Genomic DNA, 24069 nt, shown 5'->3' with positions numbered 1-24069 from the left:
AGGATGATCAAAACATCACAGGGTGGCGTAGGTTCCTGTTAATGGGTCCCTCTCTAACAACATTAAAGAGATCTCCATGTGTCGAACAGGGTAGCGAACCTTGATACTTCGGCTATCAAAACTATGCCATGAAGTTATTTAGTTGCTTGCATAAACTTGCTTCTGAATGATTATGGTCACGCGAGCGTAGCGGTGGGTAAAGCTAGTTAAAATATAAAAGTGACATGGCATTTCTAATTGTTTATATACTTCTACTATATCTCCGCGGCTCGCTCCTCTCCCCCTATTCTGCTATTCGGGGCGGAGACAAACTCTTACAATCCACACATCAAAATCATAATAATCGTCCAGCTGTCTCGAGTTATAAATGTGTAACTAACCAGCTTTGTTCTTATTCCTTTGCGGCAAATTTGAGAACCACATGTTGCGTTTGTGGGTTATTTCGGAATAGAGAGATGAAAAAATCTGTAACTATGGGATATTACTAACTAAATAAAAAAAAAATGAATGGGGTAATTCAGCCTAAAAAGAAATATGAACCTGAGCCAAATTATAATAAGTCCACCTTTCAATAACACGCAGAAATAACCCCGCTTATTCCGAAATAGCCCCTGTGCAAAAAAATAAGAACTAGTTTTTGGAATACCAATTATTTTCCATATCGATCATATTTTAGAAACTTTATATATATATAAGATCGATTAGTGGAACGACAGAATAGCTAAGACTTTAAATATAATGTACAACTCGGAGTAATTAACGAAATTACAAACGATCATGTCAAACTCATCAAAAATCCATGTGGAATTACCCCAAAAAACCTTAGTAAAAAGTAATAAATTGTATGTACCTAAAAGAAATAATATATTTACCAAAATAAAAATAAAATGTGTTACATTAAGTAGGTAGAGGCACAGATTACTAGCGGTAGAGGTTTGATATGTTTTAATATAGCAACACTTGTCGTTGCTTGTCACTTTTGTGTTAGCCGTGGTGAGGTTTAATTTAAACATAAGAGAGATGTAACGGTTTGAATTAAGAAGAAAACAAAAGTGATCTCTATTGGAGTCTGAATTATCATTCGTCTATCCTGAGCGTCCAACCTGGGGTAAGCTTTTATATGTAAGCATGACTTTGAAACGTCTCAAAATCACGCAGTCACATACACCGATTATGAATGAGATCGGATATACAATTCAATGTCCTAGATAAGTCTTGAATTATCTAAGTTCAATGTCGTTATTCCAAAATCCAAAATTAATCTACTTTATCTACGTAAGAACACAACTATTTGAAATCGTAACATAATGTAGATAGTCTCGTAGATACATCTGGAATAACAAATATTCCTTGAAAAAAAAATAACAACGGCCAGGGTTAGAAACATGACATTTGGGGTACCTACGTGTTTCAAATCCTTGAATTTAAATTCAATTGCCAGATATCACGTATTTTTTATTGTTATTTTTAAAAAAATATTTTCAACAGAATAAACAAAAACAAACATCATCATCATCATCCCAGCCTATATACGTCCCACTGCAGGGCACAGGCCTCCCCTCAGAATGAGAGGGCTTGGGCAGTAGTTCCCACGCGGGCCCAGTGCGGATTGGGAACTTCACACATACCATTGAATTGCTTCGCAGGTTTGTGCAGGTTTCCTCACGATGTTTTTCCTTCACCGTAAAGCTCGTGATAAATTTCAAACGTAATTCCGAAAAACTCAGAGGTGCGAGCCGGGGTTTGAACCCACGACCCTCTGCTTGAGAGGCCATATGTCAAACCACAACACAAACATAAACAACAAAAAAACAAACATAATTAAACTATAGGTGGAAAATAAGTTGCCAGATCAAATAAGTTACAGATAGAACAAATTTATTCAAAATAATTTAATTCAATGTCCTTCGTCAATAGTCATGGTCATGGTTTGCGGGCGGTACTCTTGGTCCACGCTCCTGCTGGTGATGACGTGCTTGTACATGAACGCTGACAGGCGCGGCGTGCGCGTGCGCTCCGGCGACGTTAGGTCAACCTCGTACAGCCCGAAACGTTCGCTGGAGAAAACAAAAGAGATGCTCGTTATAATAATCCCTTCGTTTTAATTTTTTCAATACATTTGCTCGAAAAATTCATTTTCAAAGGATGTATACATGGCTCGTAAGTTCATTTTACTAGTGCGATTTTTTACAGTTCTTTTTTTTAATTCTCCATTTTAAAAGTTTACAAGCAAAGAGTTTTAAATGACAAAAATAAAAAACATCGACTCATACGTAGAAAAATGTATAATTAATTACAAAACTAAGTAATGAATTTGCAAAATTGTTTGTAATTATTATAAACTGTTATTTAATTACCTCACATTTTGATGATTTACACCTTTTATTTATTCGAAAAAATCGCAATGGCTAAACGCGTCGAACCTTTGCCTGATAATTTTAGTTCACCTAATTAAAAACAAAACTTATGCATTTTGTGTTATTAATTGCCTATTTTCTCACAAACGTCGTCGGTTGGCAAGGTTTCACAAACTCGTGAAAACGAAAACCCTCGCCTCACGGCTCGGGTTTATCACTCGTCAACTCATTTGTAAAACCTTACTTACCAACCTCGTATCACAAATAACTATTCTTTCTAATTCTTAGACCTATCATTGGACTTCATCATCTCAGCCTATAGTATACAGTACAGCGACGCATGAAAATAACGATTAAAACTCGAAAAAATCATTTACGAGCATGAAAGTTGGAAGTGAATGTTGATAGAGTACAAAAGCCTATGCGAGAATTTCTTGGTAAATGTCTAGAGATTCCATTTAACTCACGTATAACCCTGCATCCACTCAAAATTATCCATCAGACTCCAGGCCATGTATCCTTTCAGCCTGACTCCAGCGTCCAAGGCATCCAGGCACTCTTCCAGCTTGGCATTATAGTAGCGCACTCGGTCTTCGTCCATCAGACCAGCTTCCAAAGTCTGGGACCAACCGTTCTCGGTCACGTAAATAACCGGGTTGTTGTAGCGTGATTGTAAGTCCAGTAAGACGTTTAGAAGGCTATTGGGAGCCAGCTGTGGACAGAGTAATACTTTTAGAATCGTCATTATCTCGGACTGTATACATCCTATACTGTAGGCACCGGCACCGGCAGAAATGAAAGCATATTGCTAAGAGGGTTCTCCTCGAAAAAGTCTACGACCCACCGAACATCTCTCCGTGTACCTCGTCTGCGCACCTACGACCACTCTGACAAGAGTGTCCGACTAAGAAGAGGAAGAGAGTAGGGCACATCTCATCTCGGAATGAGACATGTCGGGCTGTAGTTCCCACACCACACAGGAACTTTACATGCTTACTTTAAATTTCTTCGCAGGTGAGTGCAGGTTTCCTCAAGGTGTTTTTCCTTCATTGTCAAGCATATGATAAATTTCAAATATAATAGCTTGAACCCACGATCCTCTGCTTGAGAGGTAACGTTCGTGGTAAAATTCTTACAAAAGTATGTAATTTTATGATGAACTTCGATAAACTCAAGGATGTAAAAGTTTGGGTTAGAACCCACTATCCTCTCTAACTACTAGGCTAGAGCTACCCAACCACGGAATTTTAGAATAGGGTTTGATAAAGAGTGTATGAAAGAGACAATAATCATTAATGCCCATTAACTAAAGGTTCCGCTCGCTCTATCGTACATTAATATTTTGATGACATAACATGTTTATATATCAAATATTGTATGCAACTGTAACGGCTGATCTCTAGTTTAAATAGAAACTTAAAACTGACTAATCTGGTAAGTTACTTCTGTTATTCTACTTTTAAATGTATTTACATTAAGGGGCTGTTTCACCATCCATCGATTAGTGTTAACTGGCGGTTAAATGTGATGCCGTCTCTATTTGTTTTGTTCGAATAGACGGAGACGGCATCACATTTAACCGTCACTTAACACTAATCAATAGATGGTGAAACAGCCCCTTAATATGAATGAAGGTAATGACAGCTCTTACCCTCAACCAAGTAGACGCCGAAACTGGCCACGCTTCATCCACTGTCCACCCGACATCTATGTCATCATACATAGACGGAACGGCCTGCTCAAGTTTATGCTCCGTGGCCGAAACCAAATACGCTGAATAATGGTTCACCCCAAAGAAGTCATACGTTCCCCTGACGTATGCTTTCTCTTCTTCAGTGAGTTCCGGCAGACGAGATCTTGGGTAACCTTGCTCGGCACTTTTCGCAGCTACTATAGCTACTAAATCTTTAGGGAAACCACCTTCTTCTGAGTAGATGGGATCCGTGTAAATAGCCCACTGGAAAATAATTTGATGGTCACAATCAGGGAAGGTACCTAATGTTGGATGTTGTTGGTGAGTAATGATACTGCCGAAAAAACTGAGAAGCAAAAATAAAACCTTTCGCCCGTTTCATTTTATCCCATCCTTAGGGTAAGATTTTTTATCCAAATTTGTATCGGAGCAACTTCGAGGTATACCCTACCCAATAAAAAATGAAATATCAAAATCGGACTACTCTGTAAAAAGTTATGCGTGGTCACACATTACAATCAGTGAGTGAACAATATCAATTAATATGGGACTAACTTCGAGGCATATCCTCTCCAATAAAAAATTAATTATAAAAATCGTACTACCCACTCTGTAAAAATTTATGCGTAATCATACATAAAAATATATAATACATATATTTATATACGCGTTGACTTGAGAATCTCCTCCGTTTTTTTTTCGTCTGTTAAAAGTCACTCGTTGCACTGCCTATTTATTGCGTGACGTGAAATCGTGTGAAAGCATATATGAGAGAAAATCATGCGCAGCAGTTAACGTCTCAAGGCTGAAAATAAGATAAATATCTACTTCTATAAATTTGCAATACTTAAACCTTACATCAGTCTGTTTCCTCAGTTCAGTTGCATAGGTATCTTCAGCAGAATCCGTTAACGGTTCAAAGCTATGTAGATTAGTCGTGTATCCACACACACCTCCCTGGCTCGGTCTGAAGTCTTTATCATAAGCATGGTAAGCCTTAGCATGTGCTATAACTAAATGCTTGGCGCAAATATACTCCCCGATGCCCGTAGCATTTAGAATCGGTGCTTTAGTATTGTAGCCATAACCCTGATAGCAGACTTCTCTAGGCTCGTTAAAAGTGATCCACAGTTTAACTCGGTCACCGAACAGTTGGTAAGCTAGTCTCGCGTAGTCTTCAAACCAGTCTGATACCATAGGGTTCATGAAACCACCTAACTCTTGGAGTTTCTGTGGTAGATCCCAATGGTACAATGTTACCATGGGTTTTATGTTATACTTCAGCATTTCGTTGATGTAATTGTTGTAGAAATCAACTCCGGCTTGGTTGACTTCGTTGGTGAAGCCTGATGGTAAGATCCTAGACCAAGATAAAGAGAATCTGTAGGCGTCCAAGCCTAGTTCCCTCATCATTTCTACATCGCGTTTGTAGTTGTGGTAGGAGTCGGTCGCTACGTCTCCGTTGCTGACATCCTTGATGACGGTGGGATTGGTGTGGGTCATATGGTCCCAGATATTTTCACCTTTACCTGTAATGCCAACGGATATTAATCCCTTGGTAAGGATCAGTTTACACTGATGCGTGAAGCAGTAGATCTAATTGAGAGAATATGTGAAACTGGAGGTTTAATGGGGGAGACCTAGATAAAAAAACTGTTTATTATAAACCAGAATAGCATTACACAGAAAAGATAATTATAAAGAAATATTCAATCGCAATAATTGCATTTTAAATGCTATTAACGTGCAACTATTACAAAAAAAAAAATTAATGATATTGTAACGGATAACTAACGTCTTAAACCTAGTTTAGCTCGACATGTTGTTAGTGTTGTGTGCTACCCTACATTAGACATTGACAAAAAAATGACTATAAAAATGCGGGTAGTTGTGCGCCGGTGTTAGCTTCGTCGGGCAGTCGCGCGAGCAGAGCGGTGGCGCGTAGTGTGCTCCTGAAAAGAAGGGCTACGAAATAGCCCGAAACATGTCGAGCTAAACTCGGTTTAAGACGTGAGTTATCCGTTACAATATCATTTAATATGAGTGAGTCTCACGGTAGTTTCATGTTCAAAAATTTTATTTGTGGCCCTTTTGTGTTTAAGCAGCGAAATGTAATGTTTCCATGCTATATTATGCCGCTTGAATATATTATATTGTTACATTATGTCTAATTGTCGTCCTACGGCTCATATGATGATGATTTACACATATATTTTATTCAATCAATCATTTATTGTCAGAAAATGAGTGATTACATAAATGGTAACAATTGCATTGAAGTTCGTCACAATCAGCCAGTGTATGGCGCACAATATTCGGCAGATACGCTAATACGCTCATTATATGTCACTGAATCATTGAAAAATAAAAATAATAATAATATTATCCTCCTTATCTACTTGCCATCTTCATTCCAAGCTCCTTCTATCTGGTAGGAAGCCGTGGCGGTGCCAAAGAGGAAGTCATCAGGGAATTTGCGCTGCTGCCTCGGAATGGCGCTGCATGCCGCTATCAATCTAGTCAAACAAAAGATACTGGTTAAAATCACTAGAAAGTTATTTACAGAATAAAAAAAAAACTATCTAACATCCAAAACTAAAACTATATATAAACTAAACTATGTTACAAAATAAAAACGTCATCCGAGTTATCTGCCTCAGGCATTGACCCCAAGACAGCATTACCTCTCTGAACTGTTATTCCTAATCTTTGCGAGAGGTAAGTGCCTGAGGCCAAAACCAGACGAGTAGATATGTCCTTGAGAAAAAAACTTTCGACGCAAAAAGGGAAGTTTTAAGTTTGACGCCAATCTCTCTTTCTTTTATACGTTCCGCTGCTGGGAACACCTTCCTGTCAAACTGAGGGCAGATTTCGAACTTTACACACCGACACCATATTATAGAAATGCTTTGTAGGCTTATCCAGAGGGGTACCACGAAACTCGCAAATCGAAGTTCGTATCGCACCGTCCCTTTCACTCGCGTATTAAATGACATAAGCGTCAGTGGGACGGCAAAATACGAAGTCCGAGTTTCGCACTTCGTTGCATAGGGCCAGGTTTCCTCGCAATATTTTTTCTTCACTGAGAAACTGAGAAATGAATGATGATGAATGATGATGTTTGAAATTTACCACGAGCTTTGCGGTGAAGGAAAACATCTTGAAGAAACCTGCACAAACCTGCGAAGCAATTCAATGGTGCGTGTGAAGTTCCCAATCCGCACTGGGCCCGCGTGGGAACTATGGCCCAAGCCCTCTTGTTCTGAGAGGAGGCCTGTGCCCAGCAGTGGGACGTATTTAGGCTGGGATGGATGGAGAAACTGAGAGGCGCAAGTCCGAATTTGGGTACTCTTGACCTTTAAAAAAAATATATGTAAATTTAAATACATAGTTACCCCAATAGAAATAATAGCTTCATCCTACAGCTGATGCCGAACGAATGCGACGAAAAAACGGACCATTTCGTTTTATTGATCTCAATAGATCTCGTTAGATAACATCGGGTTTTCCTCAATTATCTTATTTGTTCTTATCTAGGTATGTACATATAAGAAAAGTTTTCTACGTAAGAGTTATGTAATCTGTTGTTGTAAATTCAGTTTTCTATCTTCTCGATATCGTTTATCTTTAAGATAAAAATATATATAGAGAATAGATTGCTTATAATATTTTACTTTGGAGAACCCTCTCCACGTGAGCTCGATTCGCACTTGTCTGGTTTAGGCTCGCATCGCGAAAGTGTTGCATCTGATGTTACAAACATGTAACATACGGCATTGTTACCCACCATCTAGCTAACCCCGAGCTCTGCTGTTTATTATCGACATGAGACAAGAAGTCTACATGCTTTACAACTTGGCTAAAACACTACATTGTCCTCAGATTTTACGGAAGTTGGGATATTACATACAAAAGCAATTACCGGAAGCAAAGCACTAGAACAACGGGTAAGATAATGTCCGTATCGGCTTCAATTCCTCAACGTTATAGTTCATCATCATCATCATCATCATCATCATCAGCCCGAAGACGTCCACTGCTGGACAAAGGCCTCCCCCTTAGAACGCCACAATGAACGACAACTCGCCACTTGCATCCACCGGTTTCCCGCTACTCTCACGTCAACGTTATGGTTATTAACTGTGAAAAATCGATAAATGTTGAATTATTATTTATACTATTAAAAAAAAACCTTAACAGTAAACACATTCTGATGCAAATTGATTCAGTTTTATTTTGTCCTGAAATAATTATACAGTCTTGAAACAAAAACATACCCGAGGGATCATCATCCATCCCAGCCTATATACGTCCCACTGCTGGGCACAGGCCTCCTCTCAGAACAAGAGGGCTTGGGCCATAGTTCCCACGCGGGCCCAGTGCGTATTGGGAACTTCACACGCACCATTGAATTGCTTCTCAGGTTTGTGCAGGTTTCCTCACGATGTTTTCCTCCACCGCAAAGCTCGTGGTAAATTTCAAATGTAATTCCGCACTTGAATACCCGACATATACCCGAGGGATATTTAGATATAATCTGTATTTCGTTTGGAAGTAGATTTTTGGGATTACTTATGTATGGGCAAAAAACTTTTCCGAAAGTATCACATCCCAAAATATTTTACTCAAATTATCATTTGGCAAAAAAACATTTGCTAAAACAACTTATTGCAATTTTACAGTTAGTACATTTTTTTCGGCAAATTATTGTTTCAAAAATAATTACTTAATGAACTAATTGAACTTCCCTGCTCACCCGCGATCTTACTACGATAGCTAAGCTTATGCAAAATATACGTGTTCATGCAGTTCCTCCACCTCTACTCTCCACCTCTACTGTAAGAACACACACAAATCACACAAACCCATCTATCACCACCACCAAAGATGGCTCCCGTGCCACTACTGCACCCAAGAAAACTACCTATCTCGTTCCTGCAATACTGACTCATCTTCAGTGTGCCGCTCGTTCTTGCGCATAAACCCGCCTGTGTTAATGCAACAATGACACTTTTTGAGTTGTGCCAATATTGCAGAAATTGACGAAGTTTTATGAGTTAACTCAAACTTACAGTACTCTACAGGTACCTGTCATTTGTAAAAACATTAACTAATCTAATCAATGTACTATATTCAAACATGCATTCAAGAAAATTATTCCATTGGGTGCACCGCAACAGGAAGTAAGTAAAGTCTTTTGCAGGTAAAAAATTGTCTTCGCATAGGTACATGCGAAATTTATTTTGTCGATTTAGAGATTATTTTGTGTAATATTAAGTAGTTAAAGTAGTATTCAGAAAGAATTTCCAAGCAAAACTAACATAGCTGTAACTACAGGCTTTAGCAATTTTAAAAAAGTTTTAAAATAAATAAATTTGTTTGGTCAATTTATACCAATTCATCTACTCCTAAACTAAGCAAAGCATACTACTTACTACTACTACTACTTACTAGGTACTAGACAACAGATAGACATACTTAAATAGATAAATATAATACTGTAGAACCATAAACTAAAAGACATCTGTACAGGTTTACTAATGATTCGGCGAAAATTATTTAGCAAATTATTAGCTCCCAAACTATTTATCCATATTTTTATTTAGGCGAAAATGTTATGTCCCAACTCAACATTTCGCACTGATATCCTTCCCACTAATCATTTGATAAATTATTATTATGCAAATTATTACCTGGATTTTTTTAAGATGTCGTTTATGTTTTGGTCAAACGTATTGATTGGCATACCTTAACTTAGCACATATTGAATGGCATACAACTACTTTCCTAGTGGCAGTTATCCTGGCTGCTATAAAAAAAACCTAACATCGAAGGCTAAGGCGGGAGCTACGCTCCGCTTCGCTCCCGCCTTAGCCTTCTGAACCTAAACTATCCAAGTCGCTTCTGCTCCGAGCCGTCTTGCTAGCTCGCTTCGCTCGCTCGCACAAATTTTAAAGTAAAACTTTGCAATATAAAAATTGGCAAATGTTATTTGACAATTTGTTATTCGCCTAAGCCAATCATTTGCTACATAATTATTTGCCACATAAAAGTGTGATGAAGTAAAATTTTGCAATATAAAATTGTTGCGTAATAAGAAAAATGCGGAGTAAAGTTATGCCAACGAATTGTTTGCCAAATGAAACTTTGGCGAAAGATTGGTTGCAAAGTGAAATTTGAAAATAATACGCCGAACCAAAGTACACCATCTGTACAACATGCGCGCGGGCTCGATTACTTTCCCGCTCGCACAGTAACTACCTATCTCGCTCGGCGGCCCGATACACCCGAGCGCCTACGAAGGCTGCATTCGGAACCAATAAAAGGCGCTGCGCGGACGAGAGCGCATCATTCAGCTAGTGGTCTAGCTTGAGAGACGTCCTCTGCTATCCTCAAGTAAAACCAACAAGTGGGTACGGAGTGAGACGGCCTATGTGGTCCATTTCATAAGCTCATACGTGGCGCCCAACGTAAATAACGTAAATTACTAGACGCCACCCTACAACCTGGCGCCCAACGTAAATTACTAGACGTCACCCTACAATCTGGCGCCCAATGTAAATAACGTAAATTACTAACCGCCACCCTACAATCTGGCGCCCAACGTAAATAACGTAAATTACTAGACGCCACCCTACAATCTGGCGCCCAACGTAAATAACGTAAATTACTAGACGCCACCCTACAATCTGGCGCCCAACGTAAATAACGTAAATTACTAGACGCCACCCTACAATCTGGCAATAAATGTATGGCAATACTTTTGTGTTGTCAGGGTAGAGTCACCTTGGAACCTAATTTTAACCCCCAAAGCTAAAAGAGGGGTGTTATAAGTTTAACCGCTATGTGTGTCTTTGTGTCTGCCTATCTGTGTGTCTGTCTGTGGCACTGTAGCTCTTAAATGGGTGGGCCGATTTGAATGCGGATTTGCGTATTTGAAATCAGGTTTTTTAGCGATGGTGCGTAGACATGTTTCATCAAAATAGGTTTAACCGTTTTCCGTTGTCCCTTCAAAGTTTAATATCTCAATTTTGAAGTGACCAAGTCGGGGATTTTCCAACTTTTTGTTGGTTAGGTTATTACAAGACGTCGTTAAAAGATAACGCCTTCATCATCATCATCCCAGCCTATATACGTCCCACTGCTGGGCACAGGCCTCCTCTCGGAATGAGAGGGCTTGGGCTGTAGTTTCCACGCGGGCCCAGTGCGGAGTGGGAACTTCACACACACCATTGAATTGCTTCGCAGGTTTGTGCAGGTTTCCTCACAATGTTTGCCTTCACCGTAAAGCTCGTGGTAAATTTCAAATGTAATTTCGCACATGAATTCCGAAAAACTTAGAGGTGCGAGCCGGGATTTGAACCCACGATCCTCTGCTTGAGAGGCCATAGGTCAAACCGCTCGGCCACCACGGCATCGGCAAAAGATAGCCTTGAATAGTGAATTTTTTTTTTTTTTTTAGTGATTTACAAAGCATTTTCACCTAACCAAAGCAAATAGAACCACATCATTTCATAGCTTTAAAAGGCACAATCCAAAAACATAAAAAAAGTTGTGCAACAGAGGCACATCTCTAAGTACCCATATTTGAGTGTAAATAATTGCTATAATAATATATTTTAAAATAATATTATGTCTTAATCTAATGCATCATACCACAAAGGATATATAAATCAAAACTTAAGCATTTAACTTCCTTAATTAAAATAATATTATATTACTTGTATAAGTCCAGTTGTCTAAACATTGACGTGCCTTTTCTCGAAATTTCAATATTTTGACTTGTGCCACTGTTACACTCGGCCAGAGATTTGACCAAATGAATAAAATGCGAAATGTTAATATGCTAAAGATTGGTTTGGGAAATGAAACTACTGCGATAAGTTTTTTGGGAAGTGAAATTTGTCGAAAAATATTTTGCCGAAACGGCAGTAGGTACACCAGATTTTTGACATGGCATACATAGCATTTGATATTTTGATTTGATTTGTTTGTTGCAGTAACCTTGAGCCGATAAATAATAATAAAATAATGTTAATTAGGTAGCGTCTATCCTATCTTGTTTTATGCTTGGTCACAACGTAAGTTGCGCCGATAATTTTAATTAGTTAGACGTGATAAAGGTGATAACAATTGAAAAGTAGTGTGTAGATTATTTCAGTGTAATTTGTAAATAGAATGAAGACGGACGTTGGTTCTTGAAGATTAAAATAGAAAAATTTAAATCATTTATTCGTGACAAAGTAGCGTAGCGTAGTGAAGATGGGAACGTTTATAACATGCGTTTTAAGGTATCCATTTGTGTTAAACTGTGTTTGTGTCATTAAATAGAATCATATTTAAATATGAGTCTATTGATAGACTAAATAATTTTGTGGTTGGGAAAGACACTATGACCTTGCTTTTATTTACTTGTTTTAAGTTTTTAAATTTTATATGAGATTGTGAACGCACTCACTCTTGAAATAGATTTTCCAGTAAGATCGAAATTGTCGGAGCGTTCCTAACTTATAATTGTTAGTTGAACAATTTATCTTCATAGTTCTATTAATGAATCCTTCATCACAAGTTAATAATTACTTTCCAGCTTATTGGTAGCTGTGTCGGGGTCCTCGGGGTACACAGACCATCGGCAGCGAAGGTTCAAAGACAATTTCCTCTTTGGAACAGCATCCTCGGCTTACCAGGTTGAAGGAGCTTGGAATGAAGATGGTAAGCTTTTGATTTAACATTGATGCATTGAATTAATAACAGATGGCATGGCATTTGCCTTAGGTTGGACCTAAGATTGTAGAAATACAGGTGGCCATCTTTATAATTAGGCGTGTTTAAAATTAATAATTGTTTGTTACTAAACGGTTAAACGGATTTGGATGAAATTTGGTATATAGGTAGCTGGACCTGTGGAGTGTTACATAGGCTACTTTTTGTCCCTATATTACCATGGAATCGGAATAAAATCCCATTATTTCGACCGCTAGGCTTACAGACATGATATTTGGCAATTAATGTTGATGAAGGCTATGTGCTAAATTTTTGGGAATTCTTAGTTTTTTTTAGAAGTCCCAGAATTTCTATTTCAACTAGAGATGGGCCGAATGTGATTTCAACCAAAATACGAACTTCGGCCAAACATTCGGTAAAAATAATAAATTTGGCCGAACTTCAGTTTAATAGCCTGCCTCTAGTTCTAGTACTTAAATTTTAAATACGAGTAGATAGGTAATGTTTAAAAATAAAATGTTTTTTTTTTTATAAAGGCCCTGTCGTACCGGTTGGTCGACGCTTCTGGGTACCCAAGAGCTGGCGCGTACTTATCCCAGCGGATCTCACTTGCGGTCGGCATTTAGACCAAATGTTCATCTAGTCTTCCAATGAGTCTGGCATAGTCACACAGATGCACTTAAGCCTCGAAAAAATATAGAAGAAAAAAAATATCGAATTTTGGCCTAATGCCGAAGTTTAGGATTTGATCAGGGGAACGCATTTGCATTACGCATAGGCATTTGGGGCCCCCTAAGACCGGAGGCCCGGAGCGGGCCGCCCCTTTCGCCCCCCTGTTAGTCCGCCACTGCACCTTTTAGATATAAGTAGGTACCTACCCACTAAAATTATATTAAACAAGCATTGGTGTGGGTGTGGGAGAACTAAAAAAAGTAATAACCTAACCAACAAAAGGTTGGAAAACCCCGACATTGCCACTTCAAAAACGGCTGAACTGATTTTGATAAAACATGTCTAAGAACTATCGCTAGAAACCCTGCTTTCAAATAAAAAATCCGCATTCAAATCGGTTCACCCGTTTAAGAGCTACGGACAGGCACACAGACAGACACACACAGACACACAGACATACAGACACACATAGCGGTCAAACTTATAATACTTACCTCTCTTTTTGCGTCGGGGGTTAAAACAGTAGTGAATGATATGAAAAAGCATTGTTTTTTTTTTCAGACATTCCCTGTACTCTTTTTTTCAGGCAAAGGCCCCTCCATCTGGGACCATCACTTCCACAGCAACCCGGAGTCAGTAGTCCCAGGGGACGTAGCCAGCGACTCGTACCACAATTACAAGCGTGATGTGGAGATGCTGCGCGAATTGGGGGTGAACTTCTACCGGTTCTCTGTGTCCTGGCCGAGGATACTGCCTTCAGGTGAGCGGGGTAATTATAGTACTTTTCGGATAGGATGGGTACGGTGACACATGTCATTAAGCAATTAAAGGGTTAGGACAATGTAAATTCGAATCGATTAATGGTGTGTAATCGATTTTATTAGTGATAGTTTATATTTTTAACTAATTTTTGCCTGCGGCTTCACCCGCGTAGCAAGTGTTTTTGCTTGTCTATCTGGATCTCACAAACCATGCGGTCTTCTTTGGCACTATATCAAAACTAAGTAATAACGGTAATAAAATAACAAAAACCGTAATAACAAAATTGAATAACAAAGTAACAGTGCAAAACATCAAACAATACGAAACACTCGATACAAAGACGCATTTAAGGACCTTCGCTCTCGTAGTAATTGACAGATGATGCGAGTCAAAGGATTTGACAAGATTGTGGAATCGATTCGGTCGATAAGCAAAGTCAAGCTCTATTGAAATAGAGTTCTGTTTTACGCGATGAAAGTTGACGAGATTAAAATTTATCTTTTTTGTTTTAAAACATAATAATATATTTTTAAGTGAGTTTTGTTTATTATTACGAAATCTTTTAAGCCATAGAGATATATATTTTTTTGTTCCTTCGGGATTCAAGTATATTTTTTTATAAATTATTGGCCTGAAACGTTCATGGCGTGGAATGGAAAGAACGCAAGTGTCACCGTACCCGCCCTATCCGAAAAGTACTATAATGGATCGTGTGGCTGGGAGGTTCATCATCATCATCATTATAAGTCGCGAGGAATGTGTTTTTCATGAACCAATAGGAACGCTTAATTTACCTCACCTCGCTCCGCTCAGCTGTTTCCACCAGAGATGTGCTGTGCGAGGAATCGAGGATAGGTTAATGAAGTGTTTCTATCGGAGTTTCTTTGCGCGAATACGGAAATTCGCCGAAGAACTACTAACTAAAGTTACCGATTAAGCTCGAATAATATGCAATGCACTACAACGTTTCGTACCCAACCAGAGTTCATCCTCATAGCAACAACCCTTCACCACTGATGTGAGACTAAGGGGCTGTCTCACCATCCATTGGTTAGTGTTAACGGACGGTTAAATGAGATGCCGTCTCCGTCTATTCGAACAAAACAAATAGAGACGGCATCACACCTAACCGCCAGTTAACACTAATCAATGGATGGTGAAACAGCCCCTAAGTCTCCATAAGCTACCTACTTAAAAACCCTTTTTTCAGGCCTACCCAACATCAAAAACGAAGCCGGCCTACAATACTACGACAACCTAATCGATGAACTACTAAAGCATAATATACAGCCAATGGTCACTCTCTACCACTTCGACTTGCCCCAATCCCTCCAGGACTTAGGAGGGTGGGCGAACCCCCATTCTATAGAGTGGTTTGAGGATTACGCCAAAATTGTGTTCCAAAGATACGCAAAGAAAATTAAATATTGGATAACAGTGAACCAACCGAATTCTGTGTGTGTCAACGAGTACTTTGAGACTCCCGCACCGGAGAGTGTGAAAGGGATAGTCGATTATTTGTGTGCTAAAAATATTTTGATTGCGCATGCTAAAGTGTATAGGTTGTATGAGAAGGTGTACAAGAAAAAGTATGGTGGTAAGTGTTGACTGAATACACTAGTTTTATTATAAATACAATTTTGCAGATAGTATATCGTTCCTTTATCACCCTAAGGTTCAATGTCAGCTGTACCTTCCTCTTCTTTGTCGTGTCGCTCTTGGCAGAGCGCTCGTGGTCACATTGAGGCGTCCACGGCGGTGGTAGAGGCGGATAGAGCTCTCCGTACGAACTCCCGCCCGCCATACCCTTCTGTTGGCAGACTGTCTGGCTTAGTCAGATACGCCGTTTCCTCAACGGCCTTCACTTGGCCAGTCCAGCGCATAGGTGATCTGCCGCGCGACCTGGTTCCCTCTTTACCCTGCACGACTAACCGCTCTATGGAGTCGCCATCCCAGCCTGCAGTACCCATATGTGGCCTATAACTTTTTCGATCTGGGGTTCGCGGATACACCTTAAGAAGAGTCAATGTAACTATGAAATACTCTCATAGTTCTTGTGTATGATTAATTTAATGTTTGTTATCAACGTAAAGTTAAGTACGCAGGGTGTTGCCATAGTTATTTATGTCACAAGGGAGCAAAATGGTGTATTTACGGCGAGGGCGTACATTGAATCCAGAATGTAGCGAAGGATTCTACAATAGAATCCTGACCGTAGCGATGGATTCTAAAGTAGAATCCTGAGCGTAATGAGGGATTCAAGTATTAACGCCCAAGATGAAAATAATTTTGCTTCCGAGTGGCTCATACAACTTTTCACACCGAGCATTGAAAAAAATAATTCTAAATATTATTATAAAAAACAACCGGCATAGAAAATGGCGTGCCTTTACAATTATCAACTTCAAAAAATGGCATTTGCAATAAAACACTTGGAAAAGCTTTGAACAGAAAAGTTGCACTTTGCTCCCTCTCGCCAGGGAGGAAAAGTTACTTTTCTGAAGGAGAGGTGTGAAAAATATTTTTCAAGCCGAGGGGGGTCGCATCTTGAAAAAGTTTGGAAAACACTAGCCTATAATATCAAAGGCTATTTTCACTTCTTTTTTTTTTATTCGACTGGATGGCAAACGAGCAAGTGGGTCTCCTGATGGTAAGAGATTACCGCCGCCCATAGACACCTGTAAAACCAGGGGGATTGCAGATGCGTTGCCAACCTAGAGGCCTAAGATGGGATACCTCAAGTGCCAGTAATTTCACCGGCTGTCTTACTCTCCACGCCGAAACACAACAGTGCAAGCACTGCTATTTCACGGCACTTATATATCAAGGAGACAATTAGCCTTATTGTTTTTATTCTGATGATAAAAATGTCTAAAGCATTTACTTGATCAACTTTACAAAAAGCTAAAAATAATTAGGGAGTCACCTACCAGATATTAGCCGTCATTGAACTCTTAACATCAATCTTGGGCAGTGTTTTTCAATCTCTTTGAATATGCAGCATAAAAAGTAATTTTATGTTGCCTAAATCCTGCATACTAACTTTCCGAGCATGAGAAGTGAAACTATATTTTGTCTCACTCAACCATAGACTACTATATTTTTTAACGTTTAACTTTAATCTTCAGGCTCCGTGGGTATATCCATATCTGCAAACTGGGGGGATCCCGTTACCAACAGTACTGAAAATACAGAGGCGGCGGAAAATTACAGAGCATTTGGAGTGAGTACTTACAGGCTCAGTTTCTTGGTCGATAACTCGGTCGATATACAGCGTGAGGTGCCTCCCCGCAGGCAGAATAATATGCGTTATGGAAATCTCCTGTACCCCGCATGCGGGCACTTTCGACTGATGAAAAGGGTTCCCCGAACGCGGGCCCTATGGCACCGTAGCTCTCTAACGGATGAACTGATTTTAATGCGTTTTTTTTACATGAAAAACCGGTTTTCATCCGATTTGCCGATGTTAAACCGTTTTTGACATATTGAACTTTAAAATGACAGTGTCGGGGGTTTTCCCACTTTTTTAAGTAGTAAGAAGGAAAAAAGAAAATACATTTATCAAACGCCATAAAAAACATCACAATTAACAACAATGGAAATAAGTTTTTGTCGACTTTACATACATTACATTACTTGTTTCGTGTGCTCTACCTACCCCATTTGGGCATACAGGCATGTTACTTGCATTGTTGCCCAAACTACATTTAGGTACATGCCAAATTTCCCAGTCGATGCCATTAACCGTTGAAGAGTTCCGTCCTGCGGAGATGATCCTGGTCGGACTACCAGGGTATCACTAGCAGTTATTGTATTGCCACGCAATACATAAGTATGTCAAATTTCAAGTCAATCTGACTACCGGGAGTTGGTTGAATTTAATTTGCAATATTTGACTACAGACAGACAGACAATGGGACAGCTGAAACTAAATAAAAGCTTGTAAAAAAGACAAGACATGACTAAAACGCATGAGTTGTTGACGCTGCATAAGTTGGTTAACGCATTCACTGCCACTGATGCATATGGTGACAATCCGTAGCGAAAGGGTCCTTATGGCAGGCTGCCATAAGGATCCTTTTGCTACGGATTGTCACATATATGCGTTTCCGAAACTTCGCCTAGTGCCGCTGTCATAATTATTCATACATTTTGAATGCAAATGTGCGTCGGACACCTGTGGAAGTGAATGCGTTAAGTTATTATTGTAGTGAATGTGTTTTTTTTTTCAGTTTGGCATCTTCATGAACCCTATCTGGTCCAAGACCGGAGATTTTCCTAAAAGGCTGAAGGACCGTGTTGCCAAGCGAAGCCAGGAGCAGGGGTATAGCAAGTCCAGACTACCCTCCTTTTCGCAGGACGAAATAAAACTTATCAAAGGTTAGTTTTTGATTGTGCCAGTCAGTAGTCCTTGACACGCTGTTTTATCTCTTTCTAATCAGTTGAGTTTGAAAGGGATGCTGTATGCAGTGCTAACGGGTATCTGCTGTCTATATTTCCGTTTACTTGCTACAAAGTTGTATATGCCAAATTTCGTGACTAAGCCAAGCCGTTATTATTTCGAGATTTTATCCCTACCCCGTGGTAAAAAAGTAGAGTACCTATGTATGTACCAGATGTCTACATTCCATATTTCATCTAAATCCGCGTAGACATTCTAGCGTGAAGAAGTAACAAAAGTCACGAGGGAATTCCTGAAAATAATATTGTGGTTTTCATTGACGTTGCATTAAAAACAACCATGTCAAATTCATTACTCTAAGCCCAAGGGATGTTATTTTGAGATTTTATCCCGATTATTCCCGATCCTGAGAAAATACCGGGATAAAAATTAGCCTATGTGTTATTCTATTCCAGATCTCCAGCTACCTACATTTCATCCAAAACCGTCCAGCCGTTTTAGCGTGAAGGAGTAACAAACATAAAAACACACACACGCACATACTCACAAACTTTTGCATTTATAATATTAGTAGGATTGTACAAATACTTTGCAAAATTCATCAAAAACCAGAAGTTTTAAAAAACAGTCACTTGCACATTTATAATATTACGTACTACGTTTATTTCGAAGGTTCAGCCGATTTCCTTGGCCTCAACCACTACACGACATTCCTGCTGTCTCCCTCTACCAAGAATCACCGCTCTCCCTCTTTCGCCGATGACGTCAGCGTTGACATGACCACCGGCGAGAAGTGGGCTCAGTCCAGGTCTTTATGGTTAAAGGTATAGTTATACCTAACTAGCTGTTATTATTCAACATTATCATCCCGTAGGACGGACGAAGGTAGTTTCAATGAACTAAGTCGTCTTTCAAAGTTAACAGAAAACAATAGGTATGTGTCAAAATACGTTATACATTCGGTTTGACCGAATTTCGGCAGCTTGAGCCGAACTACGACATTCGCCGTTATTCGGTTTAAATGCCGAACATCCGGCACTAGAAAAAAAAGCTACTTGTACAATTTGACTGAAATTAATAGAAGACCCTGTCTGTCTTATCAATAAAACATGCCCTTACTATTCAACACAAATGAATGAACTTAGTACCTACTTTTTTAATAAACATCTTGATAACAATTCGTAAATTGAATTGAAAAAAAAAAAGCTTCTGGTTCACAATTTTCACTAACTAAACATTGAGAAAGGATTTTTTAATTATTAAAGGATGTTTTCAACAATCAAATTCAACAATCTCTTCTTATTTATTTACTCGTATTTAAAATTTACTAGAGGCAGGTTATTGAAACGAATTTCGGCCTGAAATTCTTCCGATTTTTTTATTTTTACCGAATGTTTGCCCGAAGTTCACATTCGGTTCAAACCACATTTGGCCCATCTCTAGAAATCAAGGAAAGCACGGTGTATTTCAATAGTCTATTTTTCTTTCAGAGCGCCCCCTATGGGCTCTACAAAGTATGCTTATACATCAACAAACACTACGACTATCCTCCAATCATCATCACAGAGAACGGCTGGTCTTCCGACCCTGGTCTGGAAGACTCGAGCCGTTCTGACTACATACAGCAGTATCTGAAGGCTTTATTGCTAGCCATCGAAGATGGTACTGATGTCCTGGGGTATACCTACTGGAGTCTCATGGATAATGTGGAGTGGATGGGTGGGACCGAGTAAGTTGGAATCACACGTACTATACACAGTATGGAGAGATTGACGGATGACCTTGTTAAGGCCAGGGTTCACGGCGAGGGCTATGTCCAACAGTGGACGGCCTACGGCTGATATGATGATGAGTAATACAAGGGTGACAAAAGTTGCTTTAGACAAAGATATCAGGGGTGCAGTAACAAAAGTTGCTTTAGACAAAGATAATCAGGGACTGCCACCCTGGTTATCTTTGTCTGAAGCAACTTTTAACTTTAGGGTGCAGTAATTTAGTGCTGTGCTATTTTTAATTCTAATTTGGAGCTATGCTAGCTGTGAGCTATACTAACTATGAGCTATTCGTATTGTGTATGAGCTATACTAATTATGAGCCGTACTATGTAATAGGATCAAATAAAGCCGAGTATGGGCAATCAGGGGATAAAACTCGTGTAGTTTTAAAAATTGGTACAGTTATACCTTGCAGTATCCAGACAAACATACTAAAAGTCCTCAATTTGCTGACGGTGTAAAGGGGGGTTTAAGGTACCTTTTTTTAGGTTTTTGCTCATATCTCGAATATTTGTACAAATAGCATTACGATTACTTCGGACAAAAGTTTCTACGTAATATTTCCTACAAATTTGGTCATATTCATTTTATCTCTACGATTTATACTAGTTTTAACAGATTTAAAAAGTAGACGATTTAAGAATAGTTAACGAAATGAGTTTTAAATTTTTATTTAAGAATAGAAAAAGCAAATCAGTCTGTCTTTATTATCTAATTCATCGTCTTCTACATCAACATCTTCGTCTTCTACTTCTATGATATCTACATGTACCTACATCGTTTGTACGTGAGCCCAAGGAGCGGAAGCATACTAGACTAGGATCAGTGGTGGTAAATGACTCCTCGCTTCCAACCCCACATTTCTGGAGGCTCTTGTATTTGGTGGAATACTCGTAATGCGTGATATTTTGCTAACCCTTTAGTAGGGAGGAGAGAGGAGAGATCAGCTTTGGACTTGGTGCTGGATTTTGCAAAAAGAGAGTATGGCTGTTAAGATCAAGCTGAGTAGTGGGCGCACGATATATTGTCAAAAACATTTCTTTTTTTTGCTATGGCTTCCGATGTTGATGTCACACACCCTGTACCTAGCTCCTAAAGTATTGATCGTAGAGCAAAATAAAGATGACCAAATTTGTCGGAAATTTTATATAAAACTTTTGTCTCAAGTAATCATAATAATTATATTCGAACAAATATTCGAGATATGAGCTAAAACCTGAAAAATGTACCTTCAACCTCCCCCCCTACACCCTCAGCACAGACTCCACCCTTGAGGACTTTTAGTATGTTCATGTGGATACCGCAAGGTATAACTGTACCAATTTTTAAAACTACATGTATTTTTTCCCATGGTTTTGTTAATTTTGTCACCCTAATGAGCCACATTATGAGCTAGCTGTGCTGACTATGAGCTATATACACTGTGAGTATATGTAGTATGAGTTAACTCTACTAATATTATGAGCTGTGCTAACTATGAGCTGTACTAACTATGAACTGAAATAAGAGGTTACGAGGTAATAATAGAAACCATTCCCTTTTTGAAAAGCTTTCATTCAAATCCATACTTTGGGTCAGATTCACTTGAAATTTGGTGTCGTCATCTTCATATTTTATGTAGGTTGGATTACCTCACAGTCAACAAACAGTACACTGAGCAAAAACACTTGTTATTAACTTTTTTGAACAAAAACTTTTTCCAGTGAGCGTTTCGGCCTCTACGAGGTAGACTTCGATTCCCCGGCGAGACCCCGGACGGCGCGGCAGTCCGCCCTCGTCTACAAGAGGATCATCAAGAAGAGGATCGTCGAAGAGGGGTGGAGGCCCAAGAACTTGAAGATAGGCATCAGCAAGAAGAATGTTAAGGTGGAATTGTGAGATAATAAGGGTCACAGCTCATTACAGCCATCCGGCACCCGACCAGCATCATCTTAGCTCGAGCGGTTAGTATTATTCATATGGATTTGTATGGGTATGCGCTCACTACATCAACTCCGTAGCGTCACCGGAAAACCTCACTCGTGAGGTTGCCACGCGCGGACGACGAGTGGAGTGGACCGCTCGCTGCCCGCACGCTTGTGATGCGGCGCTCACCACCCCCCCTTCAACCCTCCTACTCGGAAATCGGTCCACTCGTTGTCAAGGCGCCGTCTGCGCGTGGACCACCTGTCGACCGACAACGAGTGGAAGCCGAAAGTCGAAGCGGTGCTGGTCGGGTGCCGGGTGGCTGTAATGAGCTGGAAAGTGCAGTATGGACAATGTGCCTCGTAAGAGTCTTAGAATAGATGATAGTTGAACTCATAGATTATTCGCGGTACTTCTTTTGGCTGTTCTTTCGAAGGAACTATTACGTTTTTTACAAGCTTTTATTTAGTTTCACCTGCCCTGTTGTCTGTCTGTAGTCAAATCATGCAAGTTAAATTCGACTAACTTCCAGTAGTTGGATTGACTTGAAATTTGGTAGGGTCATGTGTCCAACAATGAAACTTAGGTACACGACCCCCACCTGACCCCCAATGATATTCTACATAATTGTCATAATCATTCATAAATGTTTGGTTTTATGAGAAAGTAAACAATTGCAGCAATATTGTTATTTTTGCGGTACAGGGGCCAGGTCAATTAAATGGCGACGGTTTGAAACAAGATGGCGCGAAATAAGATGATTTCTGATGGCTGAGGGCAAATTAGATTTGCCTTCGCTCAAACCTGTGCACAAACTAGTACTGCTATTTTTAAAATTTTGTGGTTTTAAAAATACTGTTCAAGAATATTTTTGTATACTATAGACGCTATAGATTACACAGAAATTGTACAAAATTTTATGAACGTTGCGTTTTGTATATTGTCTTAATTATGCATTTCCAGTTGTACCAAACCCCAGTGACGGCTGTGACCGTGTATTTGTTGAATTAAAAATGTTTTTTAACGATTCATTTAGTTTTATTCATTTCTTATCTATAGATAAAGATCTGTCCGTTCTGTCCGTTGTACAGTCGAGTTCATAAACTTGTGAGCAAAAATTGATCAAAATTATCTGAACACGACTCTATTGTTAACGGCATAGAAGCGTGTTCAGATATTTTTGATCAAATTTTTGCTTAGAAATTTATGAACTCGACTGTACACTCAAGGTGCCACCATGGAATCTTTTCAAAGGAAAAGTCATTACGATTTTCATTGTTAATTAATGCGATGTCACTATGACGTTTACTGTGAACTGGTTCCATAGTGGCTCATTTATAAGTCCATGACCGGTACCATGTTATACGAAGAATGTTTTCTGGAGTGTAACGCCATCTACATTTTAATATGCAAACTATTTAAACTCTTGGTATTCTTATTAACCAGACGTTGTCGATTTGCTACTCCACAATAGATGGCGCTGTTAAAACGCCTATTCTACTCCTCAAGAGATTGCGCTAGCAGTAATTAACGTCGCACTGTTACGATTATTAAAAGCCTAACGTTTCCTCGCGGCTTCGCTCATTTGAAATAGTCCAGGTTTTACGAAATTTCTATGGGAATTCACAACAGTTACCTACATTTTCATTTACCTATGTTGAAGTTGTAGACGAGGTAACGTAAAACGGGGTTACTTTAAAATGCAGGGGCAAATTTCAAAAATAGTTTTTACGCCATGTCCTTATTTTTAATTTTTAGAGACCATTTGTGGCAGTGAAA

General features: G+C 39.3%; 2 protein-coding genes across 2 annotated transcripts; one reads left to right on the top strand and one right to left on the bottom strand.

The window, feature by feature from the left end:
* Nucleotides 1–1857: 1857 nt before the first annotated feature.
* Nucleotides 1858–7546, bottom strand: LOC141442187 (myrosinase 1-like). Its single transcript, XM_074107099.1, has 6 exons — nucleotides 7446–7546; nucleotides 6454–6566; nucleotides 4909–5579; nucleotides 4009–4314; nucleotides 2825–3069; nucleotides 1858–2057 (listed from the first exon to the last, which is right to left on the bottom strand). The coding sequence occupies exons 1-6, from the start codon at nucleotides 7466–7468 to the stop codon at nucleotides 1898–1900; spliced, it is 1518 nt and encodes a 505-aa protein (XP_073963200.1). The 5' UTR covers nucleotides 7469–7546; the 3' UTR covers nucleotides 1858–1897.
* Nucleotides 7547–12213: 4667 nt separating this feature from the next.
* On the top strand, nucleotides 12214–23318 carry LOC141442171 (myrosinase 1-like). Its single transcript, XM_074107076.1, has 10 exons — nucleotides 12214–12341; nucleotides 12638–12762; nucleotides 14033–14206; nucleotides 15419–15805; nucleotides 17337–17431; nucleotides 18441–18588; nucleotides 19283–19434; nucleotides 20101–20339; nucleotides 22089–22251; nucleotides 22996–23318. Exons 1-10 carry the CDS (start codon nucleotides 12313–12315, stop codon nucleotides 23044–23046), a joined length of 1563 nt encoding a protein of 520 aa, XP_073963177.1. The 5' UTR covers nucleotides 12214–12312; the 3' UTR covers nucleotides 23047–23318.
* Nucleotides 23319–24069: the final 751 nt, after the last annotated feature.

The sequence above is a fragment of the Choristoneura fumiferana genome, chromosome 25 (assembly GCF_025370935.1).
Source record: "Choristoneura fumiferana chromosome 25, NRCan_CFum_1, whole genome shotgun sequence".
NCBI lineage: Eukaryota > Metazoa > Arthropoda > Insecta > Lepidoptera > Tortricidae > Choristoneura > Choristoneura fumiferana.
Note: the sequence above shows the minus strand (reverse complement) of the source record. Positions and strands in the feature narration are given on the sequence as shown.